At 35.8% G+C, this 26,988-nt stretch overlaps 1 protein-coding gene across 1 annotated transcript in view; it reads left to right on the top strand.

The window, feature by feature from the left end:
- The window catches only part of CNTN5 (contactin 5), a 269,554-nt gene that overhangs the window by 109,802 nt on the left and 132,764 nt on the right, over positions 1–26,988 (top strand). Inside the window, exons 7-10 of the mRNA XM_075499526.1 lie at positions 1,494–1,596; positions 16,645–16,826; positions 23,859–23,995; positions 25,953–26,082. Coding sequence (XP_075355641.1) covers positions 1,494–1,596; positions 16,645–16,826; positions 23,859–23,995; positions 25,953–26,082 — 552 coding nt within the window. The remainder of the gene's footprint in view (positions 1–1,493; positions 1,597–16,644; positions 16,827–23,858; positions 23,996–25,952; positions 26,083–26,988) is intronic.

Raw genomic sequence — 26,988 nt, 5'->3', positions numbered from 1 at the left:
GTAATACTTGCATGATTATGTTTTTTAAAAATAAATCTACTGCTACTTACAAAGCCACATTATTTATGGAATTATATTGTTTGAATTAAAAGCATTTTACACCTTCTACTTCTGTTGATTCACATATCAGACACATTTAGATTTTCTAACTAAACTTAAGCCCCCAAAGACATGTTTAAATGCATATATGTTTAGACTTCCTCCCAGAACCAAGCTGCAGGAGCCTGTGGGACAAAAGAAGGAAGAGAACACAGCTCCACTGGAAACTCCCGAGTCCCATGAGGAACATTTGAAGAGCTAGAAGTATATGTTCTACCCATTTCAGCCTTATATATTATATTTTGCTCTAATAGGTTGTGGATTGTTTTTCCATCTATCTCTGCCAGCTGGTCTTCTCTCAGCTGCAAATCTCATATTCCCCTACTTCTGTGTTCCTCCTTATGCTCCTTTCTTTTCTCTTTCTTGCGTAAGATATCTCTTTTCTCTCCTTTCTTTTCCTCTCTTGTTCCTATTTGCTTGCTCTAGAATTCTTTGGAGACTCTTGACTGATTTTTACAGATTTAGACTAGACTTGTCTTATTGCTACTGTGCCCACAAGTCAGATTTTATTCAGTTTTCCTCATGTAAAAATCTGAACAATTCTTACTTTAATACAGCTTTTAGTTCCTGAGTATCGCTTCCCCCATCTTCTGTCTAACCGAACACAGCTGTTAGAGTCATATTCTTCTCCTGCCATTCTGATTATGACATTTCCTGTAAGTTGCATCAAATACAAACCTCTCACCTGGCCTTATAAAACCTGTCTCCCTTCCCTGCTCATTTATCCTTTCCTCAGCTCTTGTGATTCTCCAAAGCTGTCAGTCACTCCACAGCAAATGCCAGATAACTCTATTGATTTCAATGTTTATATTTTTCACATTCCTGAATGTTTTTCTAGTTGTATCTTACAGTACTAAGTGTGTTGTCCTGATAAAATTAATCGTCTCCCAGATTAAAAGGGTCACTGAAAATGAAATAACTGAACTTTGTATGTGTCTGCATATGTCTGTTTGTATCTGCGTACACAAATGTTCTTACATCATTTGAGTTTTTCTTGCTGAGCTTAGAAGCTCAGTTGAACACAGCATGACATGATGATTTATTTGTCATAATTGTCACTGCACTGCTAAACAAATCTTTGGTCTGTGAAAATTCTCACCCTTATAAAATTGATTGCCTGCTTTAATCTTTCAAAATGTAAATATTAACTCATGTTTGAGAAAATAAATCCTTTTTCTTAAGCTCACTGTTGTGCTGCCGGTAACCCTGAAGAGCATTTTAGAATATGTACTGGACCTGAGCAGAGCATATCAGATCAAACAAGGCTATCTCCATCAATTACTGGCTTTACTGATGGGCAGGTTCAAAAAGCAAGCTGCAGGGTTTTTCTGTGATAATCTCAACAAATGGAAAACTGATGATATTTCATATTTTAAACTTTCCTTATTTTCCAGGTGTGATGGGGGAATATGAACCAAAAATTGAAGTCCATTTTCCTTACACAGTTACAGCTGCAAGGGGAACTACTGTTAAGATGGAGTGTTTTGCACTTGGCAAGTAAGTACAGATTCTTTCATAATTAGACATCATTGTTTATTAAGATGTGACATGCCTAATTTGTGGTTTCATTATTTTGCTGGCTTTCATTTTCACAGACAGTCCTTACTTCACACTCAAAGTAACCAATTGACTAAGTAGCCAATTATGAATTCCCTGCCCAGCCATTTCTGTGGACAGTAATTCATTCAACTTAAAAGACTCTCTGTCAAAATGAAAAGTAACGTTCTTGTAAACAAAAAAAGGAAAGTTTTTTTATTGAAAATTTTACCAGACTCACCTATTTATTCACTGTGATACTATAAATCAGTAAATTAGAGTTTATCCTGCGAAAATATCATAGTTGGAGAATAAACAAGATTAGTAGCTTTTTTTTCCCCCAAATGCATAGTTTATATATGACGCTAAGAGCACAATGTTTTAAACATGTCTTAACACACTTTGTGGCAGTGCCAATTCTCTAGTTTCTACCTGACCTAATAGCACTACTAGACAACAGGTGTTTAGTATTCATGTCAAGGGGGTTTTTATATGTTTATTGATAAATGAGTTTAGGGAGAGAAAGGTTTTAGAAATACCTCTTCGCTATTTCATACAAATTAAATAAGAAGTGAAATTACTTCTATATACTGTTCAGATTACAGAATATAGGATGAAATTGAAAACATTTAAATTTTGTTGTGGCAGACACTATTATTATTGTTGCCAAGAATAAGGGTGGCAAGGGTAGTATATAGTCAGACAGAACAAAGAAACAATTCTAGTGATTCAGATAAATTATTCTTTCTTCTGTATACGTATGTAGCTAAAAACAAGTGTTCCTTCAGTGATGTTTCACTAGAGAGATATAAACAAATATAAAGGGTAAGTTTTTTTCAAAAATACCCCATTAAATTCGGGGTGGGGGGTGTGTTGAAAGAAATCTCACTGTATTGAATTCTTTTCAGTTCCTTTTTATAGTGGTTTTCCTTTTGGACATATCCCCACCACCACCTGAAGTCATGCTGTTCAACTCATATATCCTGCTTGGTTTTCTCGTTCATAGCTTTTCAAGGCACATACAGGTTCCTTGCAGCCTGGCTTTGATTAAGAAATAGTGGAAGGATTTGTCTTTGTAACTCCTGTGGAGGAACTTCACAAATCAATTAGTGTGAGGAGTACTGTATCTTCCATACCAATTCTTCTTACTTATTTACTTAAGTAGGAACAAAACATAAGAGGAAAGGAGTTTTAAGACAGTAGTCTATTTTCCTGAGGATCACCACTGCAGCTTGCTTGGCAGGTCTGGTTTCCCAGAGCAACCTTTCAAAGCCTGTCTCTTTTAAAGAGGGCTTAAAATGGTTTTATAGTCAAAATGACCTTCATGTGTCACTGGTCACTGGTTTTTTTTGCTCCGATTTTTCTCTTAGCAGTTCCTATGTACTGGCTGGATGAGATATGCCTTAAATTTGCTTCCCTTCTTGCCTGTTTTTCTTGTTTGACCAACATCCAGATACTCTCAGTGAGCGGGTCAGCAGAAAGTATTCATAAATAATTACAGAGAAATTCTGAGAAAGTACTTTAATTGTATCTATTTAGGCCCAGTGAAGTTGAAAGAGAGGCAGGACATAGCCAAACCTGTCCAAACAAAACGTAGGAAACCACAGCCCACACACAGGGAGCCATTAGGCAGTGACAGCGGCTTTTGCAAATTCATTCCCAACATAAATGTAAGCAGTAGTTTAGAAAGCAAATGTGAGGGAAGAACTCCTGTAGGGTAAAACACAAGTCTTATGTCTTATATAGTAAAGATAAGGAAAGAGGTACATGAGAGAGGACAGAAAAGCAATAAATGGAGAGATTCTCTGAAATGCTGAAATATATGAAGAAAAGAGCTCTTCTGTAGAGGCTGGTGGCTCCAGGCTCTCTCCTGTCAGCAACACTAACAATTTTCTGCCAGGTCAATAGTTGGCAACAAGGCCCTTTTAGACTCTTGGCTATGGCTGAAGCAGTAACCAATGTGTTAGCTTCCGTTTTCTTCATTTTGCTGGAATTAAATTGCAGTTGCTGACAGATTACAAGTCAACTGTCACTTTCCGGTGAAGAGGAGGTATGTCCTTCGCAGCCACCACTGACAGGCAAGAAATGCAGCTACTGATACCTTCCATCATCAGCACCCTGAGATTTAGTAAACCCTCTCAAAAAGAGTCAGTCACTACTCAAACGGCCACATAAGGAAGGAAAGGCTTCAATTAGCTTATTTCCACGTTCATATTTGGCGTTAACCTTTAATAAACAAAAAAACCAAAAACACCTGAACCATCAAGGAATTTAAGGTTATCTAATAAGTTGACCCCATTTGTTGCTATTGTAATGGGCAGCTATTTTTACCATGCACATTCCTTATCTTCTTTTTGCAGCCATTAATGCACAATCAAATCAGCTGAGTTGAAATTGCTTTTAACCTGATATGGTAATAATTACATGAATGACATTTCAGGCCTCGTTTGAAACCTGGAGGCTGAGTTGGGAGGTAGAAATGCATCAGATTTCCTATTCATTTTCATCGTTTTCATTTTTTGTCCCCATCTCTTATTCCTGATAGCTTGTAAGGATCTTTTCTTGTTACACTGCCATGGGTCCCCATTACCAAACTGAATCAGCAACTATTTTGTTCCTTCTTTATTTAACATTTTCAGATTTGGCATTTTGAATTCTTATTGTAAATAACAGAAGTTATTACAGTCTCGAAACCAATGTGCTGCTGTTTTTCTCATGCTTTAATTTAGCTGTCTGAAATGCTCGCTCTTCTCTCTCCGCTGTAATTGTGAGAATGACAGATGTTCCAGCGAGATTTCCTGAAGTAGGCATTTGGCAAACATTCCAGAAAGAGCCTAGACTTTAGTTACAGATTAATGATTTATTAATAGTGTTTATTTAGAACTGCCAGTCATTATGGCTGTAGGAATTAAATAAATTGGAGCTGTGCAGCTTTTGTCTCCAAACTAAAATCAAATGTCTCAATTGCTTGACAGACAGAAATTCTCTGAGAAGGATTTTATTCTGACCCAAGCAATATGTAGCTGGTCCAGTTACAGGTGAAAATATTGTGTTACCTGATGCCACTTATAAATACACTTTGTTGTTGCTAAAGAATTCAAAGTAATACAGGAGTGAAATACCTCAAAATGATGTTATTTTTATTAGATAATGCTGCTTATAATGAACATCAGTTAATTGCTAAGAAATCACTGCATGTATCCATCATTTACTGCTGATGTATAACAGGAGACATGACAGACAGAAGAGTCAAATAAAATTTACTGTATTATATATCAGAGTGTGCATTTTGCAATGAATGATGTTTTGTGATTTGTGTTGGATATTTATGCTGGCCCACTTTTGTTGAAAGGTTGTTTTTATAGCCATATTCACTGTCACATCCGCACAACAACTTGTGTTTCAATTACATCTGTGTTTCATACATATCTGTATATATAGCATACAGATATGTTTTCTGCCACCCATTTAATTTTGTCATTTTTATTAGGAACACTTGAATTTTTGTTTGTTTCCTAACAAGACAGAGGATCATATTTTTTTTTTAAAGAATAATTAAAAAAACACTGGCAATAACAAAGTATTAACATCTTCTATTTTTTCAACTTTTCATGAGAACAGAACTACATCTTTTTCTTTTACATAATTGTTAAATCCTGATTAAGATTTACATTAAGCATTGTTAAAATAATAAAATAATAATTTTAAAAAGAAAAAAATCTCCTTTAAAACTTACTGAATGGAGAATTCAAAACATCTACATTAAAAAAAATAAATCTAACCAGCAGTATGTTAATACTTGCTTTTGAGTAACACAATTTTCACTGCTTGTGTCTTCTGTTATTTAAAAAGACAAGCTAATTTTTTGGTAAAACAAATAAATGAGTTTATTGGACATGAAGTGGTTGTTTGTAGTCCAGATAATCCTGGTTTTCTAACAAGTCCATCATTTCAATGTCAGAACTTAAGTTTATTATGTAAATCAGGAAGACAGATCATGACCCTGTTCTTTGGGTAAGTTCTGGTGAAGAAGCCATGATTTTCCCAGCTGACACTCTTGCACAGATGACAGCATTCCTGGCTTTTGCTGCTCCAGAAATGCAATTTCTCAGGCATTGCTTTCTGTCACAGCAGGTTGCCATTTGCATTTTCTCTCAAATATTACTGACTTTCCTTCAAGCACATCTGGAGGCAACTGGTTAATTCTTTCATTTCTTTTTTCATGTACTTTTTTAAAAGGAAGAATTCTGATGTCTTCATTTAGCTCCCCATTAAAACGATATGAAAGTAATGGTGCTGATTGATAGGTAAAAGAACTTTAAGTTCTGTCCCCACCACGCAACATATTCATTAATGAAGCACTTCCAGCGACTGCCATCCAAGCGTTCTTTAACACATCCTGAATTTGGAGTGTAGCTGTCTCATAAGGGATTTTAATACTATTATTTTAACATGGGACTTAAAAGCAGGCATAGATGGAAATATATGGGGTTTTTAAAAGCCTCAAAATGAACAAGTTTTCATAGTTTGAACAATGATATAGGAGTGGTTTGTCCGAGCTCCCATGAAAACCTGTACATTACAACCCTCCTCAATGAGCACAAATCCTTGCCCTCAGAGGAAAGCAAGAAAAAAGAAGTGTCAGAAATATATTGCTCTTTTTTTTTTTTTTTCTGGCATATAACTCTAAGTTGACTTCTTTTTCCCCTTTCAAATAATTCTTCTACACCCACTCTTTCACACAGATTTTTTTAATGTCAAATTGTGTATAATGCACACACTCTACCTGACCTTCACACTTCAGTCTTTTCCTCACTGCATTTTTGGTTGTGCATGACACCATACAGCAGCTTCTATTTTATTCTCCATATAAACCTCATACTTCATTGGTTTTCTGGCTCCAGCCAGAAAAAAAAAAATATACAGTTTGTATTATGATAGTGCTAACAGCCAATTTGGAGTGACTAATCATATTTTATTTCTCATTAGAACAAATTAGAGGATGTGGGTTATTGCTGTGCTTGTAGGCTACCAAAGTTTTCAATCTTTGCTTTTAAAATAGGATCCCTGGGCCACGTAGACTGCCAAAAGGATTGTTTTGCTAAAAAAGTTAAGTTTTATGCAACCTTTTTTTCACTATGGTTACTTTTTGACCACATAGATCAACACATAGAGATTTTAATCAAAAGAATCAATAGAGAACAGTGCTGACAGACAATTTTTTTTACAACCCATATGCTTGTTTTTCTGTATTTTTGAGAGACTGTTTTATGCTTGTGCTATTTCTGTATGATAGTAACATCTACACAGTATATCCATATTCTTTCTAAATGCTAGCTTACTTCACTTTAGTAATGTCAAGAGTATGTTTTTATTGTGAAGTATTCTTGGTTAAAGATAAGAATAAAATAGAGATATTGACTTTCATTTATTACTGAATTATGATGAGGCTGTTATGATAGAAGCATTGTTCATGCTGTTATATTTAATGTTGCTTTAATAATTCTATTGTAAACTTTGTTTTGAAGAGATTTATAGCTCAGTCATAAACATTCATCCCATCTGTAATATGGCTTGCAAGAACTCAGCTGATAGTCCATTTTTAAATCTTGCTTTCTAAATGAAATAAAATAAAATAAAATAAAAATAAGGTGAAGTTACATATATTTAAGTCACACATGTGAATGAAATTTAGTGACTTATAATCTAGGAAATGTCCTAAAGTCTTCTCTTGAAACAATGAACTCTGAATCAATTCTGATTAATACATATCTGAAAGTTTTACATCCATGGAATATAGGATTTTATTTTATCTCCTTGACCTGATTTTCTTTTAACAGACTTTTATAATTGTTCTTCAAGCTTTTATTAAAAATACTATTATTTATTTTATGTCACTATCAATATTTTCATTCCAGACTATGTACATGTAGAGAGAGCTTACTGAAGATTTTTCAATATGTAGAAATAAAAGCAAAAAGTGTTTGGATAAGTGAATATGATATCTAAGCAAAGATAGGCTGGTGATTGATACAAAAAATCTTTATGATCCGGTGAAGGGCATTTGACTGTATCTGTGGAGAATTGCATGAAGTATCTGAAGAAGTTATTTTTGTTGGTGTCACTCATTAAGACAATGACATAGGGTAATGGCTATAAAGAAGGATTCTAGATATTGCAAATCTTTTTGCAGGTGTAATAGACTTTGCAAGTCCACATGTTAAAAGGATGTTTCTGTGAGGTCTGGACAGCGTTTGGCTAACCATGTAATGAGGAAGAGAGTAATTTCAGAAGAGAAGGAAGGTTAAAGGCACCCAAGAAGTGCACCTTTGGTCAAAGGTTTTATAGTACCTGGTTTCTTTCTTTTCTTCCTCTGAACTTCAGCTATATGTGGTTTTTGCCAGGAACACAAAATTCACAAACAATAATCCTATAATGATTCACAGATCCAGGCTGCACACTTCTCATACATGCAGTTATCCATCTGGTCCCTCAACACAGGTGAACAGAATTTTCTAGCATTGTACCATATTGTTTCTTAACTGCAAAGGACAAAACTTAACCCCCTCTGCTCTTCAAATTTGTAAAATATGGCTTTTCCTTTCAGTCCACCAGCTAAAACTACGCCCCAGGTCTTCCATACCTTTCTCCCTGACTTTTATCCTTTTGTTGGCTGATCTTGGCAAATCCAATATTACCTATTTTATACTGGTCCAGAATGTTTCAGAAATGGTATTAGTGGTGTTTGTAGACAGCAAGATTCTTCCTGGCTTCAGACCTGGCAGGAGGCATCTCTTGCTATAAACTGTCACGAGAAGCAGACAAGACCTTCCCATAACCTGACCCCTTCCCACTAACCAGCGTCAAAAAAGGTCTCATGAGGATTTCTATTCTGAGATCAAATTCTTTTCTGACATAAATCTTAATACAAATCCGTGAATCCACCTCTCACTCCAGCCCTGGTATTATGCTAAAGAGTAGCAAACCTAAGGCACTGATCACAGTTTAAAACAAACTTAAAGTTAACCTCTGTTAACTGCACTACACTGCATCGCAGGGGCATCGAGATGAGTGAGGGGTCAAGGTGGCAAGCAGCAGCTGAGTATTATTTGGTATAAACATGGGAATATAACATAAGCATAAAATGATACTAACATCTGTGATATAAAACAGACTTCACTGTTTTTAGGGCCAAGTATGACAGTTCTGTTGGCCATTTCTGTGGGATATGTCAGCAGATCTTTACAGCGTGGTGGCAGTCAAGAGGCAGCTCATGGAATGGCCATTTCGTCCCAGCAGCTGCTCCTTTCTAAGTATTCTCTTTCAGTAATGATTAAGCCTCCTTGTACTTTTCCATGAACACAAAACAGTTCTTGCCTCCTCCCACAATAATGGTGACATGCAGAAACACCTTTGGTATTACAGATAACCTGATTCTGTACTAAGGACATTCAGAGCACATTAACAGCCCTCATTTCCACTGAATCCTGTGACGGTAGCACACACATTTTTATCCCCTACATGGGAACTGCTGGTCAAAACAAAGTAAGAAAGGACATGATGAATCACTGCATTGATAAATGAAGGTTGGAGGTTTGAGGAATTCTAACCAGATTTAATATACCATTTACAGGCAAAGAGGAAGCTAATTTTGAGTTGTCTTTTAAATGTATTATGATACTCACAATTTAATGACATGCCAAGATCCCTGGCTTGCATTAAATGGAGCAAATCATTCTAGGTGCTATACATCCAATTCCCTGTTGGAGCTAGGGATTCAAATATTCAGTGTTTTTCCTACATATAGGATAATTACAAGGGGAATAAGGAGTGCTAGCATCTTAGCATTGTCGAGTATTAAGCAAATTCACAGAGTAGAAGTCCACAGGTAGTAATTTGCCTTCACCCTCAAAAACAATTTTTATCAAGATATTCTATTTTTAATCTATAGGTCACAGAGACATAAAATGGTGTTTTTCTCTTTTTAAAACAGGGAAATCATGGCATAGGGTATTAAAACAGAATTATTTGCCCAAAATCAAACTGCAGGATAGAGAAAAAAACTGGTATAGAAATATATGTTTCTAAGTCCCATAGGACAAAAAATCATGTTCCTCCATGCCCCTTCACACCACTTCTCACTTTAGAAAAAAGATTTTGTTAATTCTATCAGATGTCAAACCTGGAAGCTGTGGAAGATATTCTTAAAGTTTACTGATAACTAAACAATCCAAGAGGGAAATGAACACTCTCAGTAGAACAGCATTTGTCAGTGTTATAGGTAGGGATGTCCTTTCCCCTGGAGATAAACTTGTGATGAGAGGAAGGAACCTTTTTAAACATGAACATGGCATCCTCAAGCTGAGTTTGCTTATATAAGACAGGAATAGATCCAGGATTTTTTTTCCTTTGATAGCACATATTGTTTATGTCAAATAAATCTTTCTAAGACTTTCATCAGTCTAAAGTTCATTTTTAGCTCATACTGAATAAGAATTTATGTCATAAGGTGCTAGACAAGGATTGGATTTTGTTCCTATTTTTCAGGCTGGATTGATTTCTGCCTTCCTTAAAGTGGACTCGTTCTTGCATAGACTTTATAATTCTGTTAAAAATACTGCGATCATTCATAGTAATGTAATAAAGATTCTTTGGTAAATCTCAAGTAGCACTCCCAGGGCTCATTCTGCCTCACTCTAACTAAATGTTTCATACTTACACCTAAAAATTTAGAGTTAATTCCTTTTACCATATGGCATAGGGAAAGTGGGAGAAAACCCCACCAAACTGCAAGTCCCTGTCAGTAGAACATCATTCCTGAAGAAGCAATATTACCAATCCCTTCCCTTTCTCTCTCACGACCACCAAAGAAAACTCGTAAATGCTACTAAAAACTTGGTTCAGTAATTTACACAGCTTTGCTTTAGGTTTAAAGATGGAGGAGCATTTTTTTGCATTCCAAACTTATTACCCAGGATCACATATGTAAGCTTTCTCTCTGTATCAGAGGCTGAGAGCATCACAAGAAAACAAATTCTGGCAATTGTCAATAGTAGGTCCCCAGAGTTACCACTGTTGTATTTCCCACAAAGAAATAAATGCATATAATACTGTATGGTACAAGAGCCTCAAATCGAGGACTTCCAGAGATTGTCATGCTCACTGTCTTCAAACTCTGTAGCTGATCAGCAGGTTCAAAGCCATCTTGCGCATCCCAGACATACTGGATTTACACGTGGTGCTTGTTTGTGTCATGATTGATGATAGATCTATTGTTTCTGGAAATCCTGGACTCATTGTAACTAGTCCTCTGGAACTGATCTGTACACATACACTGGCCACATCTGTACAGCAGAGGTACAAAATCCTAGATTAATGTGCCAGCTACAGAAATTCTGCCTGGACAAAGTTTGAAACAGAGCAAAATTACGTGAGAGAAAGTCCAGTTATAAAATAGCTTTAAACAGGGCAAGTAAGCACACTGCTACTGTAGTACTGCGGCCCTGAGAATCTGTACAAACACCTGCCAAAAACACGTCAACTTTTCAGGCAAATTTTCTGCTTCAAAGCATTTGTCTCCTCTAACTTAAATTTGTGAATTCTTCATGTATTATCTCCCATACTAACAAAGCAGATGTCATATATGTCTTTTGCTTTTCAAGTTGCTTCAGATTCTCTTCTCAACAGCCTTGATCAAGTCACAGGCTGGTGACAATTTACCTGTTATGTCTTAATACTTTTTAGAAGAATGTCCACTTATTTCAGAGGGCCCCATCCAGCAAGCTGAGGTAGGGTGTGATATAGAGACTAGAAAAAAAGGGTCACTGGGTGGCTGAGGAAAAAACAGAACTTACTTCTGTCCTTATTTAACAATGGTAGTAGCTCAACACCTCCTCCATCGCACAATATAGCATCCACTACAGTATGATGACAAAAATATAATATGAAATTTTGCAATGTGGCCAACACTGAATCCACAGGAGGAGATGTTCAGCTCTTTTCTATTAAATTCTTCATCATCTAGCTGTGCTGTTGTGATTTCATTAAGAGTAAATATCATTATCTAACTTTTAAATGGAGAAACAAAAGGTTGCAGAATAGCTTTTCCCCTTTACTCATTGCTTGTGAAACCAATACATTGCCTATTATGGATATTCTGTTCTCTTGTTTGATTACACCTTAATCAAATGATTCTTGTGTTCATGATTAACTTGAATTTAAGAATTTGGAAAAATCTGTGAAATCACCAGAAGTGTCAGTTATGTTACCTAACTTTAGCTATCAAACAGTTAAGGATCAAGTTTGAGCTAACAGTTTAGGCTCTGATCAATCAGTAGAGAAAAGCCTCTTGAGTATAATTGACTATGAATAATGAATCATTATAGATAATGAATCATTATGCATAGCACTATTTTAGATGTTAGAGATGCTCTAACATGTTAGGATTTAAAGTGTGAAGAAAATTACATGGAGCTGGACATGCAGCCAAGCAAAGACATGCTGTCCTTGCTCTGTGCCATAAAGAACAAGCCAGCAGTGGTGGGAAAGCACATCCACCTTAGTATATGACACTGATACATGCATCAGACCTTTTTAGGACAGTCATAGATGTGTGTTGACGTGACTTGCAGACCTGGACATGTTCCTGCACACAGGCTTCAAACTCATCACCATTTCCTTCTATTCTATTTCTATTCTTAAATCACCAGTACTCACAGCTGCTATATTTCATGACTACTAACTATTTTTTAATAACCAAATGAAAGTAAAAGTTATTATCTTGTCTCCTAAATCTCTGCATCTGACCAGAACAGATTTATATGGGACGTTCTAAAGGTAGAATCATGTGAATGGTTGATGGCCGTATCTGGAAAGTATCTGATGGAGAGAATTTCATGATGCTCCTCGACATTTTAATCCTACATAATTATCCTGTAATAATTAGAAGATATTTAACACAGTTGCAAGGCTGGAGGGCATAAGGAGAAAGGTTTTTTTCTAGTCTCAAATGCACAGGCATGCAGAGGTTTTCAAGGTATATTATGATGTGAACCTGTGGGTTTGAAGGCACAGCTCAGAACAGTGATGCATGGTAAAGAGAAATAGTGTGGAGAGGAATGGAAATTACAGTAGAATTGTTTTTTCAAAACTTTTTTATTTCCAATGAAACTTGTGAAGAATTCCCAACAAATTCAATAGCACTTGTGCCAAATAATATACTGCTGAAAATTTACTCTTATAATCTCTTCTAGATGTAAATGTAAAACTAGAACTCATATTTTCTTCAAATTCAAAATTAACAAACCCACAGTAATGTCTGTCACAGTCACCAGTGACCTCTTAGAACTTTTATTTCAGCTCAGATGAATGAGAAGTTTAATGGTGTTATTTCTGAAATCAAATAGGATTTTTTTTGTCAGTGATGCTAAGATTTACCAGTAATATTCAACAGATTGTTTCCAAAAGTGAGGAGAAAACTTATCTTCAAACTCGATTGGAACTTGAGTAAAGTTACTCATAGGAGTTGAATGTGAACAGGGTTATAATAAACAAGGAAACTATATTCCCAAAGATGTCTGCTGAGACAAAAAAAAAAAGGATTTTAATGATTATAAGACTTAACAATTATGCATATTACATTAAACTCATATTAATGTTAGAGATACTTCTGTTACTGCTCTATTTTTTAAAAAGCCATGGATCATTTGAAAAGATGAACAATATGTGCATATGTTAGTTAGCTTTTATGGTGGATTTTATGAGTTTTCTAGAACAGTCACACAATTTTATTCTTTCACCTCCTCACTCAGACATATTTCATTCTTTCATTTCATTCTCACACAAGTCACAGAGGAGAAATAGGTATAGATATATTTTTATTTCAGATGTAAAATTCATACCTCACTTGTAAGTTATGCAAGGAAAATAAGAAGCTTCATTAAACAGAACTACAAGTTGTCTGTGAATAGCGATTTGCAGTTTGGGAGTACTTTCCTTTGAAATCGTTAAATCTACACAGCTAAAGTAATTTTATCTCCTTGAAAAAGTCCACTTACTACCTCATACTGATGAAGAAAAAAGTGATTTTTTAAAAATATGTTTCCTAATGACCCGGAGAACGTTTCCTCTGTATTTGCCACGTTATACACATTTACTTTGTGTAGCATACACGAAAGCAAATTTAAAAAAAAAATGGTTAAATGCAATTTAAAGGAAATTTTCTAAATACATGAATTTCACAGTAATCTCATAGCCGCTAAATCAGCTAAATGAGACAACTTTCAGAGTTTGTAATGTCTTTATTGTTTCTCAGAAATATACACTATGAAAAAATTCTGCTTATCAGTTCTATTCAGTAGAACCAGCTTTCTTCCATGACAATAGAGCAAACGCATCTCTGTCGCTGATTTTACTGGAAGTAGGGCTGAAGGGCAAATAAGCAATAATGGGCAACAAGCATGGCACCCTTGCCAAATAAAGTGTACCTGCACACCTATCTCATTCATAAAACAGCAGTTGCAGAGTAGTATTGCACTGTACCAGCATAAAGTATTCCTACTGTGGACCTGTGCTCAATAATGACTAATGAAACACTTGCCTGGCCATGGTGGCTGTTTTGCAGCCAGCAATCATGACATAATTGTATTGCATATAGAAAGAGGACAAGCATATAAGGCATTTACACTTAAAGCTGAACCCAAAACAACAAGAGTTACAAAATCTCCAGAAAGTCACTCAAGAAAGAGTATAAATTTGAATATCAAAGTGAAGTGTGCAATTAGAGATAAAATATGAAAGCTAATAAATGGGGAAAAAAAGAAACTAATATTGTTATTTGTACTACTTCTAATATATACAAATAGCTATCAAAGTATAGCAAATCAAAATATGCATCTAAGGATGTGAAAGGAATATCATAAGTGGTAGTGCTAAAGACAGTAAGTTTTATTAGTGCATCAGAGACAGAAATATCCTGTTTATTCTTCGTATTTAGAATTGAACGAGTTGAAGTACTTGTGTCAGATAAGAGTGGGAAGTTCTTTTAATCTTCTAATTGAAAAATATGTAAAATAACTTCTAATAGGAAGCAAACCTTATAAATTAGACCCATACAAGCTGCACAGAAGAGTCCTCAAACCAAACCTACAGGACACAAAAATTTGAAATCAGTCAGCAAGAAAGTAATTTAAGATTAATAATGAGCGAGGCATTAAGCTTCTATGGTGATACATTAGGGGAAAAAAAAGAGCTCATATGATCCACACCCATCTATAAAAAGAAAAAGATATTCATGAGTGGAGTACTGAAGGAAAAGAGATCAGTCTGTTTTGTTTACTAAGGAAAAAAAAAAGGTGATTTGATTTCCATACATGTATTTCTTCTGTGGGGGGCAGTGATAAAGAATAGAAAGGTATTGTAGGGACTATGCCTCAGAGATGAATCCACACACACTCAAAATAAAGTATCTTTTGTCAGGTTAAGTAATTAGTGCAGCAAAGTGATAAGGGAAACAATGATTTTTTCTTTCCGATATATTCAAATAAACAGTGGATACCATTCCATATGGGACTATATGTTGGCCAAGAAACAAACTGTGAAAGTAATTATGTTAATAGGCTCAATGAAATTCAGTGATTTGTGACATTCAGGAGATAAGATTAGAGAAACCTTCTGACATCCAACTACAAGTCTGGGAATTTTCTGAATCTCTGTAAAGTACTAGAATTTGGAGCATCTTGTCTGGAAGTTTGAGTACAACTGCAGTAACTCACAGCCTGATTTTAACTGGCTGAAGAATAGCTAGAGCTTTACCCATGGTTGGTTGCCATGTCTGTATTGGTTGTGTCTCAAATTGGACACCCTGAAATACTGAGAGAGAGGTGTTTTTTAAAGCAACTTTATCTAGTTACAGCAAGTGGAAGTTAGCAAACGATGGCAGAAATTAATAGAAGGTTTGAATTTGAATCTGTGCTGTGAAGTACTTTTCCCCACCTAAACTTCCTCGAGATCCCACTGTGTTTATATCTAAGCTTAGACTTGAAAGCAACTCAAATAAATACAAAGTATTTTTTGAAAAAATATCAGCATGTAACAGTTACATTTTCTTTTATGTTGTCCTCCAAGCTTCTTTTGGAATACCTGGAACAGTCTAGTTTTCAGCTCACAATCAAACATTTTATAACTACAGTTCTTTTTTTTCTTTTTTTTTTCTTCCTCCCTAAGTATCCACTGCCATATTTAGACAAATGTATGTCTGTACCAAAAAGCCCAATGGGTGCACAATGACTGATGAGTGTTTGGGCTGAAAAGAAAATTGAATGAGTGCAAACACTATCTAATCCATTTCTTCCCTTAGTATGAAAGTAAATGTTTCCACATAGACCTGTGTGGAATGGCAAGCTACAGTGAAAAGCCCTTCCACTCCTGTGAGCAGGCATGTAATGCTGTGAGTCAGAAATGGTAGTGCCATTAATTAATATTTCTTACACAATCAGTTTTGTAACTTAAAGAATATTGCAACAGAAAAGGTCTCCAAAACCTTGGTCAACTTATTTTATCCAAGATACAGTGGTACTGAAACCCCCCACCTAGATGGATGTATCACTGATCTCCTGAACTGCAGTTTCCTTGCAGAGAAATTGGGATGTGTTGGAATTTGCTAAATTCATCCAGGTTTTGAAGTTATTATTTTCTTTTACCTATTGAGTGAAAGTGTTCAGGAGTAAAGCATAGAGTGCTAAAGAAGCTCTAGAGAGAGTATTTCAAGTGATTTACTTGATCTCAATAAAAACTTGGCCTCCCTTGTGGATGAAAGAGACACATTCCATGTAACAAACCATTTATTAAGGATTCCCTACAGAAAGTGAGGTATATCAAGCATTATATGAACCTTAATTGCGGTTATATTTTATTGCTACTTAGATTATTAAGTGTTTAAACTACCAGATAACAGAATCTATATTCTCAATAGTGGAAGAGTGCTAACAGTAATTTTACTAAATATTTCAGCCCTGTTCCAACAATCTCTTGGAGGAAAGTTAATGGTCATAATCCAAGTAAAGCCCGCCTGAGAAAATCCCAAGCTGTGCTTGAAATACCTAATGTGCAGCTAGAGGACGCAGGCATGTACGAATGTAAGGCTGAAAACTCTCGTGGAAGAAATGTCTTCAGAGGACAACTACAAGTGTACAGTAAGTGTAACTACATACAGTATTATCCAGTAATGCTATGTCCACGCTTAAGGCTTTAACTACTTGTGAAAGATGCTAAGGTCCAGTAGAAATGAAATATCTTTCTTCTGAAATACTAATACAATTATTACTGAATTAAGCCATATATTTGTACTCCTTATTAATACATTAAAGTCTGAAATATAAATAAAGTTGACTCCCTTAAAGAACTGGCTTAAATACAATTTCATATTTGATGTTTATGGGGTTTGGGGGTTTTTTTAAAGGGTATCACTATAATTTTAAAAGTCTATTTTTTTTTCTCCTGATAGGATATAAAACAATGACATGCAACCTAAACATGATGTATCTGTCAGAAGACAATAATAGAAATATCTTAGGATTTTTATCACAGTTTTATTAATGTTTCACCCTTGCCATGCCTGGGTGCTGAGTTCTGTCATATTCATTGTACAGGAATCAGAGCTGGAGAAGTGCTTCTGTTTTTGTAAAAAATTCTCAATCTAGGTATGCAGAATTTCTGAAGGTTCTAATTTTCAGAAAGTTCTGAACATTTTCTCTTAAGGATTTGTCTTTCTAGAAGTTTTTTGAGTGAGCATGAAAAAAAATTGAATCATGCATCATATTGAAAAGTAAAAACACAATCTGAAATTAAAAATATTTAGCAAAAATCATGAATGTTATATAATATTGTTACTGCATCCTAGAGGCTAGAAACAAAAGTTTATATAAGACATGCCCTGAATATTTACAAGTCAAAGTTTTCCTTATATTGAATGTATGCTTGAGGCCCACCTACTTCTTATCAATTAAAACTACATCACTTGCTATCATTCCATGAATCCTACAAACTTAAATACTTAGCAGGAAAAGTCTACTGCAGGAGATCATGCAACAAATCTTTCAGACTCTGAATTGTTTTCTGTCTTCAAATATCGCAGTCAGTGGAATTCCAACTGCTGCAGTTTAGACAGGTCCTCAGGCTAATAGATACCGTTAAGAAGGAGTCTCTCCTGTTAATCAATTTTATTTTTCTTTTCTTGATTTCAGCCCATGGCTCCTAGTGCTTTCTCCCCATTACTAACTATACACAGTTCTCTGTCTTTCTTACACAGTTTCATCAAATAAGCGTAGACTGGCATCATATATTTAGTTTATTTTCCACATATGTCAATATTTCCAGGTCCGTAATCAATTTTCCTGTCTCCTCCAGCTTTCCAAAGTCTTTATCTTAGCTCCCTTGTTTTTGGTGAGTATCAGCATATCTCTGGATTATGCTTCTCTCCTTGCTTTTCATCCTCATCCATCTAGAGCCAAGGGCAGGCTTTTTTCTTCAATTTTTTTTGGTGTATGTTGGAAAAAATGTGTGACGGCAAAGGTGGTAGTTTGCACCTTTCGTTTTGGACAGGCCATCCACACTGCACTTGCAGCAAAGGCTTTCTAAGGCTTTTACTGAAAACAGCAGTCAAAGCCCAGGAACTACTTGGTTCCTCCTACTATGCCAATACCCCAGCGATATTTCTCCAGTATTAAAAATTGTTACTGTCAATTACTTCCATGAAAGTATAGCAGCTCCTGCTAGGGACCTGGGGACAAGGAGCATTTAGCTGCCTGCCTGGTCTGTTTTGACATTTCTTAAAATGTCTGAAATTCAAAAAAAATTAATTTGAGTTATAAGGTGTATCCCAGCTCATACACTTATTAGCTGTTTTCTAGGGCTGTGAAACTACTGGATGCCAAAGCACCTTATAAAGGAGTTGCAATCATCTCTGCCTCCCTCTTTAAGAGTTAAAAGGTGCTCTTCAAGAGAGAAACTAAGATGCTGGAAAATGAAAATTTTTCCTCAGTAGCACCCTGCAGACCTGTGGCATAAAATCACAGCAAACATGATGCAGTGTTCTGCACAACTCTGCCTCTCTCATCAGCCTGGACATATTTTTGTTTTGAGCAGAAATAAAGATAGTACTCAAATCTAGGAGTCCACAGAAACATTTTCTACGTCAGTTTTGTTCTACCCTGTCCAGACAGAAATATGAATTTTTAGTTCTCCACCATTGTCAAAATTATATTTTTTACAGTCACTGCCTTTATGGATAGTGCACAATTTGTGCTAATTGGCATTTTTTGCAATAATATTAGAACAACTCCTTTGACATTATAGAAAGGGGTCTACTTCGGATTGTCTCATTCCTCTGATTAACAGATATGTGAGACCAGTATATTATTAAGTTTCTCTTAAGTCTATTATTATACCTTAGACTTACAGATAAGTCAAAACCAGATCTGAGCCGGAGTTTCACCTATCTGCGTTAGCAGGGAGCGAGGTCAGAGCAGGTAACAGAGGGCTTCCAGACAGAGGAGACCAGCAGTGACCTCCAGTAGAGCAGAACAAGAGGCACAAACTGTTACTAGCCCCCTACAAGTGCCTCTTCTTGGCCCTGAGATGAAATATTCCCCAGTGAGCCTCTCACAGCTTTCAGTGCTCCTGAAGACAGCATTAGTGTCTCATTGGCCTACAAACCTTGACAACCCTTTCCAGGGGTGTAAGAGGATTCGGGTAAGAAGGTTTTTAGCAACACAAAGTTTAGCCAAATGTTACTTTACAAAATGCTCAGCTTCCTTCGCTGACAGCTGATGTGGTAGGATTTGGGAGCACCACTTGAAACAGCATTTCCTGCTGTACCTCTTATTCATAACAACAGTCAACATTAATTATTTACCTTGAAGCTCATTGTCTTTTCACTGATTTCTTATTCCTCCAGGAGAAGATTATTATTTTGGCTCAGAAATTCAGATGTAGGCCATCATTCCTTACCAGGGGTTTCTTGTAAAATTTCAGAGCAGGCTGTAGGACCAGCTGTGTCATACTGCATTCTCGCAATTTGCATATCTCTGTAGGAACTCACTCACTGTCTGTTTAAATCGTCTTCACTTCATCAGTTGCATCTGATCTGGGTCAGCACAGAGCATTTTGGAGAAAGCCCAGGACACCCAGTCTGCCTGTCTGGTCACATTTAATCACAAACTAGTGATTTTTCATTTCTTACCTGGTGCTGCAATCCAACGACTGTCTGATGCAGCTGACACTTTGGATGTTGTTCAGAAAGTGGTATTTCGGATGCAGACAATTTCGGATTGTTGTAGTCTCAGCACTTAGTGGAAATCCAGCTGTAGAAGTGACAAAGGCATTAAAACCAAAATTTTGATAATGGAAGACCTCCTCATATGCACTGCAACCTATTTTGAGAGGTGTGATTTTTCACCAAGTGATCTCCTCATCCTGTAAGTTTCTATTCAAGCTCAAATTGATTAATAGAAGACAGCACGAAAATTAAAATTTGGGTGGAGAAATTGGTCATTAACCTTTTGTAATCCAGTTCCTCCACAAATCCTGACTAGCAATGTTTTCCCAATGGTAAGTGCTGGTTTGTGTAATTCTGCTCCTCTCTTACTCTGAACCTTTTGGGTTTGCTTCTGTGTTACCTACTCACTAGTGTCAGTTCAGCAGTGGGTGGTGGTGCGAACCAGACTACAAAAACACTTTTTTGCCCATTTTTCTTTCGGCTGGATCAGTTCCTGGACCCAGAGCAGGAGGGGAGGTTTGCCATAACACTGAAGTGGAACAAGCAGCTGAGGGCAGGAATATTCTGGAATGCAATGTAACAGACCATCCTGATGTTAAAAACATTTTAATAACTTCCTTATAAAAACTGTATGGAAGAAAATCCACTGCTGCCACTACAGGTTAGCCCCAAATACATGTAGTAAAACTGGCTAGAGAGGAAGAGATTTTTGTGGTGAGAATTGCAGCTTCAGTTGAAATTTGCTATCTTTCTCACTGTGATAGCTACCTATTCTTCTGCTACTGTATACTTCCCAATTGGCTTCGTGTCCAGAAAATGAATTTTATTCACCCCAAACTCTGTTCTCATTCACATTTTAGGGCACTATCCAAAGTCATTTGTCTATGGAAAATTTTGCCCTTAATTTCCTTTCAGTCAAAAAGTTGCTTAATAATTTGAGAAAGTAGGCTGAGTTTTCGGCATCTGAATTTCATTTTGCACAGAGGATATAAAAACTGGCCTGTAAGCTTGCAGATTTATTGCCAATTTGTGTTTGTAAAACATTTTGACATCCTTGAATAAACAGGTGCAGAAATGCAGCATAAAATAAATCAGGGATTGGACGGTGATTTTAAAATCTCGGGAGCACTGTATAAAGCTATAGCACAATATCCGTAAAGACTACTGAATAATAAAACACATTCTTTTATTCTTACATTCACCCCAAAACTCTTCACTGGACAGATAAAAACCAGGCAAACACCCATTTTTCCCCAGGATGAACACTGCATTTATAAAAAGAAAAAAGGACCTGTTACTTTTGAAATCTGTTTAAATGCTTCTTAGAATTTATATTTTCTAATTAAAATTAAGTGCAATTATGGAATGAAGTTTCCTTGCCCACATGTATATCAGAATGATGTTAACACATTTTTGTTAAAATAAAGAAAATAATACATTGAGTCAGAGGTTGTACATCCAGCTAAACTTTTCACTTTTTAAATTAATGACAGAGTTTAAGAACAAGTGTTATGATATTATGGCAAGGGTCCCTTGCTAATGAGCAGAGAGGGAACTCTGTGGCAAAGTAAGGAGTACGTAGAGAGAGGAAAGGAAGCCAAAAAGTGATGAAAATATTTCTCTGAATCATGCATTTAGCTCTATTCCTGCTACATCTACCTATTGCTTTGCTACCTTGTTCTCAAAGGGGTGGGAATCTGAGTCATTGCCTTGGCTGATGGCAAGTTCAACAGCCTGAAAATTATGAATCCAAAGGCCATTTAGGCTATGAGGAGAAGATTTAGGGTAGAAATACCCCAACGAATGAAAAAAAGCTTGTTAATACCAATCAATCATACCACTGTGATTTGCAAGTTTGTGGTCACAGAGGAAAACCCATGCCATGACTATGCTATCAAGACAGCCACAGACAGAAGGTAGGGAATGGCAGTTGTGTACTGAGGAGAACACCTCTGCAGCCAGGCTTGGGGAGACAATTTTATTTCAGTGTAAACAGGTGCACACTCTAATGCTGAACACTGGTTCATGATGAGATCAAATTCAACATATAAAAATGAGACTGGATATGCTTTGGGCCATATAGTAGAATTTTCAGAAAAGCAAAATAATAAAAAGAATGAAATATAAATAGGAACAGTTTAGCACTTCTTTGAAACTGCATGATTTTATGGCACCACTGGCTAACTTTTATGAATTTTTAGTTACACATTTAACTGTCACATCTTCCAAAGTCATATTAGCATACTCATTTTCAAAGGAAGCAATTGCTTCTCAGCATGCTTCTGTTGTGCATAGCAGAACACTCAAAAAGAAAACAACATCAACTATACAATGCAATCGAATTACATTTTTAGGACAATTAGTAGACAACAAGAGAGCAGAGACTCCTGCAAACAGCTTCTGAGGATTTAATGGGACCCTCTGATATAACTGAAGAATCAAGTGATTCAGCACAGAGAAGCACATATGGAGCATGTCATGCATTGCCTTGACTGTAATAAGAAGAATAAGGGAGCAGATGTTTTCGGTCTTGGGTTTGGGATTGAGGTTGGGTCAATCTTATCTGTTTTCCTCTACTAAAAGGGAAATGAGTGATTTTTTTTGTGTTAAGTTTCCAGCTTCTGACAACTCTCTGGTCAGGGACTCTGAAGCAGACTATTCTCTGCCGAGGAATGATAGACACCTCATTCACTTTCTTTATTTATCATCCATGCACGAGATGTAAGCTAGAAGCAGTTAGTCACCTGTCATGCCTTTTCATATCTTCTCACGTCTTTGATTGGTGACCTGTCAAACACCAGCTAGATTCAAAGATTTATTTTTAAACTTGGTTCCCCATGTTTAAGTACGTTATCAATTATCCAACATTTGAAGCAGAGACTTTGTTGTGACAGATCTGGACTTCTATTCATACCGAGCAGAATAATTTTACATTCCTTTAGCAGTGAAGGCCTTTTAGGTACTTATTCTCTACTATTTGAAAAAAAACCCCAACATTTAATATCATTAAGTTAATTAATTTCATCTATCATGCTTTTTGCTATACAAATTGATATGGCTACAGTATGAAAACCCAAAAGCTGGCTTTTAAACATACATTTTCATTTCTGCATGTGAGTGTTCAGTTTCTCACTGAGTCATACAAGGTTTTCCAAATTATTAAGATCCTACACATAGCTATCTGATCGACTGCTGCATTAAAGATCTGCTTCTCTGCAAAAAATATTCCCTGCTTTTAAACAGAATATTACGTGAAATTTAGGTACTAATGATAACATATACACCTAACAACTGTCTACCTTTAAAAAAAGACTGTTTTAACATTGACTTACTGTGTAATTTATGTTCCTGATGAATGCTGGAAATCTCATGAGTTCTGTCCTTAAAAACATTAAAACAATTTTCTCCCTTGAACTATGAAGTAAACCCAAGACACTTTAACAAAAATATGGGCAAATACCTTACTAAATGCCCAGTCATTCCTAGCTGAATAAATAGTAAACTGAGAAAACTACATGAAACAGAGTCTATGATGACTGACCTCCTTGCCAAAATTTAAATAGCTTAGGTCTTGAAAAGTTACTAAATATTCTATTGTGACTACCAAGCATATGCTCTTAAATTCAGTAATAATGAATGCATTGATATATAGTACTGTAATTTAATCCATTGGACTTTATTAAATCAGGCAGATTTCTATTCCTGGTCATGATACTGCTCACTGCCCGGTGCCATTACAGCATTTCCTTTAAAGTTATGGAGTTTTGTTAATTTTATTACTTTTTCTTTTGGTTTTGATTGTTTGTTTAAATGTGCTTCTTTCTGAGAGTAAGTTAAGCTTTGTAAAGGCCATAATTTAAGCTCTTTAATTGATTAGGTCTTTGCATTATCAGCTAGAGACTTACCAGTTTATGTGCTTTGTATATAGCATGGTATTTTTTTCTTGCAGCCTACCCACATTGGGTGGAGAAACTTAATGATACTCAATTAGACAGTGGAGATCAGCTCCGATGGGAATGTAAAGCCACTGGAAAGCCAAGGCCCACATATCGTTGGCTGAAAAATGGAGTTCCTCTCTGGCCACAGGTACATTAGACGAGGAGTCACCAGTATGTTTCATGTTTCTCCTTTCATTCAGATAAAGTCAGTTAAAGAAAGTACTGAAAAGTACTTCAGAAATGACTGTTTTCTGTGTTAGTTTCTTAAGTGCTAGTATATGACAGGTTTTCTATGCATGTCCCCTCTGAGCCATCTCAAGCAATGTAAAATTGCATTCATCAGTAATTCTCTGTAGTTCAGAAATATTTGGGAGACGGGACCTTCTGAGCTGTGTATGCAACAGCATCTGCCATTGTACAATAATGTACATCTAAGCAACCTCCGGTATGTTTGGGGTTTTTTTCTTTTAGATAGTGGTATTATGCTATTTGTATCTATTTTTTTTCTGTATAAAAGATAATAACAACTCAGAGAAGTACTGTGTTTGCTGAATTAGATTCCTTTATATTTCCCCCAGTGTTATGTTATTTACCACATTTTGTTTGTACATAATCATACTCTTCAAAACACTAGCAGGGTAATATAAGAGGCACAATGACTATTATATTTTCATCAGTTTTAAGCTCAGTTAATTCCCTGCACGTAACAGAACTCACCATCAAGACCATTAAAATGCTCTATTTAAGACTCCTAGAATGTAAAGTCCTTAACTACATTCGCCTGATATATTTTAGAATTAGATCTAGATAAAATTCTCCTCCTTTTAAAAGACCACTCATGGCATGGCCTGCCTTTTATTTCACTTTGTACTATTTCTGTCACTGAATCGTCGTGTCAGCCCACATCATGTGGGCTTTGCCCAGCACGTTTCCATTTTTAATAGTCTCAAATTATTTAGAGTACAGAAAAGTTTTGTAAATTTATTTCATGCATTTTTCCAGATTAAAATACAGCTGCACAGTTCTGGGAGAAAATGTCTCCATTTGTAAATGAATTCACAGAATAGATTTATGAATATAAAAGATGTAATGTCTTTCTTTTCAGAGAATGTCGCTTCTATCTGTGAACATCATCCAATTATTCAAACAATGAGAAAGGAAACATAAACACAGTTTACTTTTGAGGCTGTGAGGCATTGAAAATAAGGTTATATGCCTTTACTTTATCCATTTCTGCCTTTTTAGATGGAGCTATTAGTCCTGAAATTGAAGCAATTTAAACATCTGTACTTTTGGGGTTTCTGATTTTCCAAACCATTAGTTGCACCAGGCTCTGAAATTTCAAATTAAATTTCGGTTTAAACTGGGGGCTTACAAAAGAGAGAACTTTTTTCACAGTTTCCTCTGCATTCCCAAACACTCTGTTCTTTATCAATTTTTAATTAAACGTACAACAATTGTAATAATGAAACTTAGAGATATTTTATAGCAGTTCCAATTATTCATTATACAGCTCCATGAAGTATACATCTCCATAAACAGCTATTAATGCCCCTTCTCTTCCAGCTGTGGTAATTATTTTGTACTAGTGGAACTTTCAAATAAGAAAGTTGCACTAATGATGAAGGCGATTAGACCCTTTCACTCTTACTCATGCAAGCAATCTTTTACATCTACTTTTATGAAAATAGTACCATGACTGAAACCAAATATTTGCTAGAGACGTGAAGATCATCAGATATGTTACACCCACCACTGACTTCATGCCTCATTAAAGTTCCCAGGATGAACTGCTTTTAAAAATCATGTAATAGTAATAACACACAAACAAGCAAACAGACAAAAGCAAGCCTTGGAGATAGTGAACTTGCACTGAAAAATATTTACCTTTAAATATTTTTGGAGTTTTTTCTGCCCTGCCCCATCCACTTTATCCTTGTCATTTGTTATATAACAAGAAAAAAGTAAGCCCAAGGAAATTTGTTGCTCAGTTTTATTTTTGCTTAATAATGTCTTTTGTCCCTTTGCCTTAAGCTCATAGCACAGCAAATTTCCAGTGCCTGTTTGCTTTTATAGAATTATTCTTTTTTTTTATTCCATTACAGAGCAGGATTGAGATGGTTAATGGTGTTCTGATGATCCACAATGTGAATCTCTCAGATGCTGGAATGTATCAGTGCTTAGCAGAAAATAAGTATGGCACCATTTATGTCAGTGCCGAGCTGAAGATTTTAGGTGAGTATTATCAAAAAAGGACAGACTGTTCCTTTTTTTCCCTTTGATAATTACATTTGTTCTTGGTCTGTTGTGATAAGGAACAGCTTCTGTCATTCCAAACGTAGCAGAGCAGTTAAAAGTGGGTTCCTTTTTCTTATTATTATTTATGTGTGAGTGGGTCCTTTGTTGCTCAAGAGAGCACAGGTCCTTCTGTTAACTGAAAATTTTCCTTTATAAATTACTGACACAGTTACATTTTGTGACTATTTCTCATATAAGGCTATTTCAGTTCAAATACATGGAAAAATATTTTTTACTCCTTTAAAAATAAGTGCAGGAGAAGAAACGTAGAGAAAGTAAATATGTTTTAGTCTCTGTTAAAACTAGATTATTATTTCTACCAAGGCTATTATTCAAAGGTAATTAAGCATGATCTTAGTTTTAAAGATGTAAAAATTTCCTATGAAGTCACCAGAACTGATTGAATACTGGAAATTAGATACTTGAGCTAATACCATCCCATAGTAAAGCAAATACACTACATAGTGTTACCTGGAAATACAATGAAAATTTCATTATTCAAAAGCTGAAGTGGAGAGTTAGTGGAGAAAAACTTGAAGCATGTCTTTCCAACACTCTAGTTTTCCTTAAAGCAAACTATGGTAACACACAATGGCACAATAGTGATAAGAAGAATTCCACGGCGTTGAGACAGACTTGTAAGAGTCTCATGATCTTTATTAGAGTATGGTATAGCCGGAAGAGAGGTCTCGGTCACAGTAATTCAATGGCCATATCAGAGATTAGAGGTCTCTGCACTGCTCAAACCTTGCAGATTTCAAAACCTGCACCTGGGAATCATTCTTGTAAACTCCCAGTCAAATGAATAATAAAGCTGAAGTTACTGAAATAATACACTACATT

Source organism: Mycteria americana, chromosome 1, assembly GCF_035582795.1.
Source record: "Mycteria americana isolate JAX WOST 10 ecotype Jacksonville Zoo and Gardens chromosome 1, USCA_MyAme_1.0, whole genome shotgun sequence".
NCBI classification, from domain to species: domain Eukaryota; kingdom Metazoa; phylum Chordata; class Aves; order Ciconiiformes; family Ciconiidae; genus Mycteria; species Mycteria americana.
Note: the sequence above shows the minus strand (reverse complement) of the source record. Positions and strands in the feature narration are given on the sequence as shown.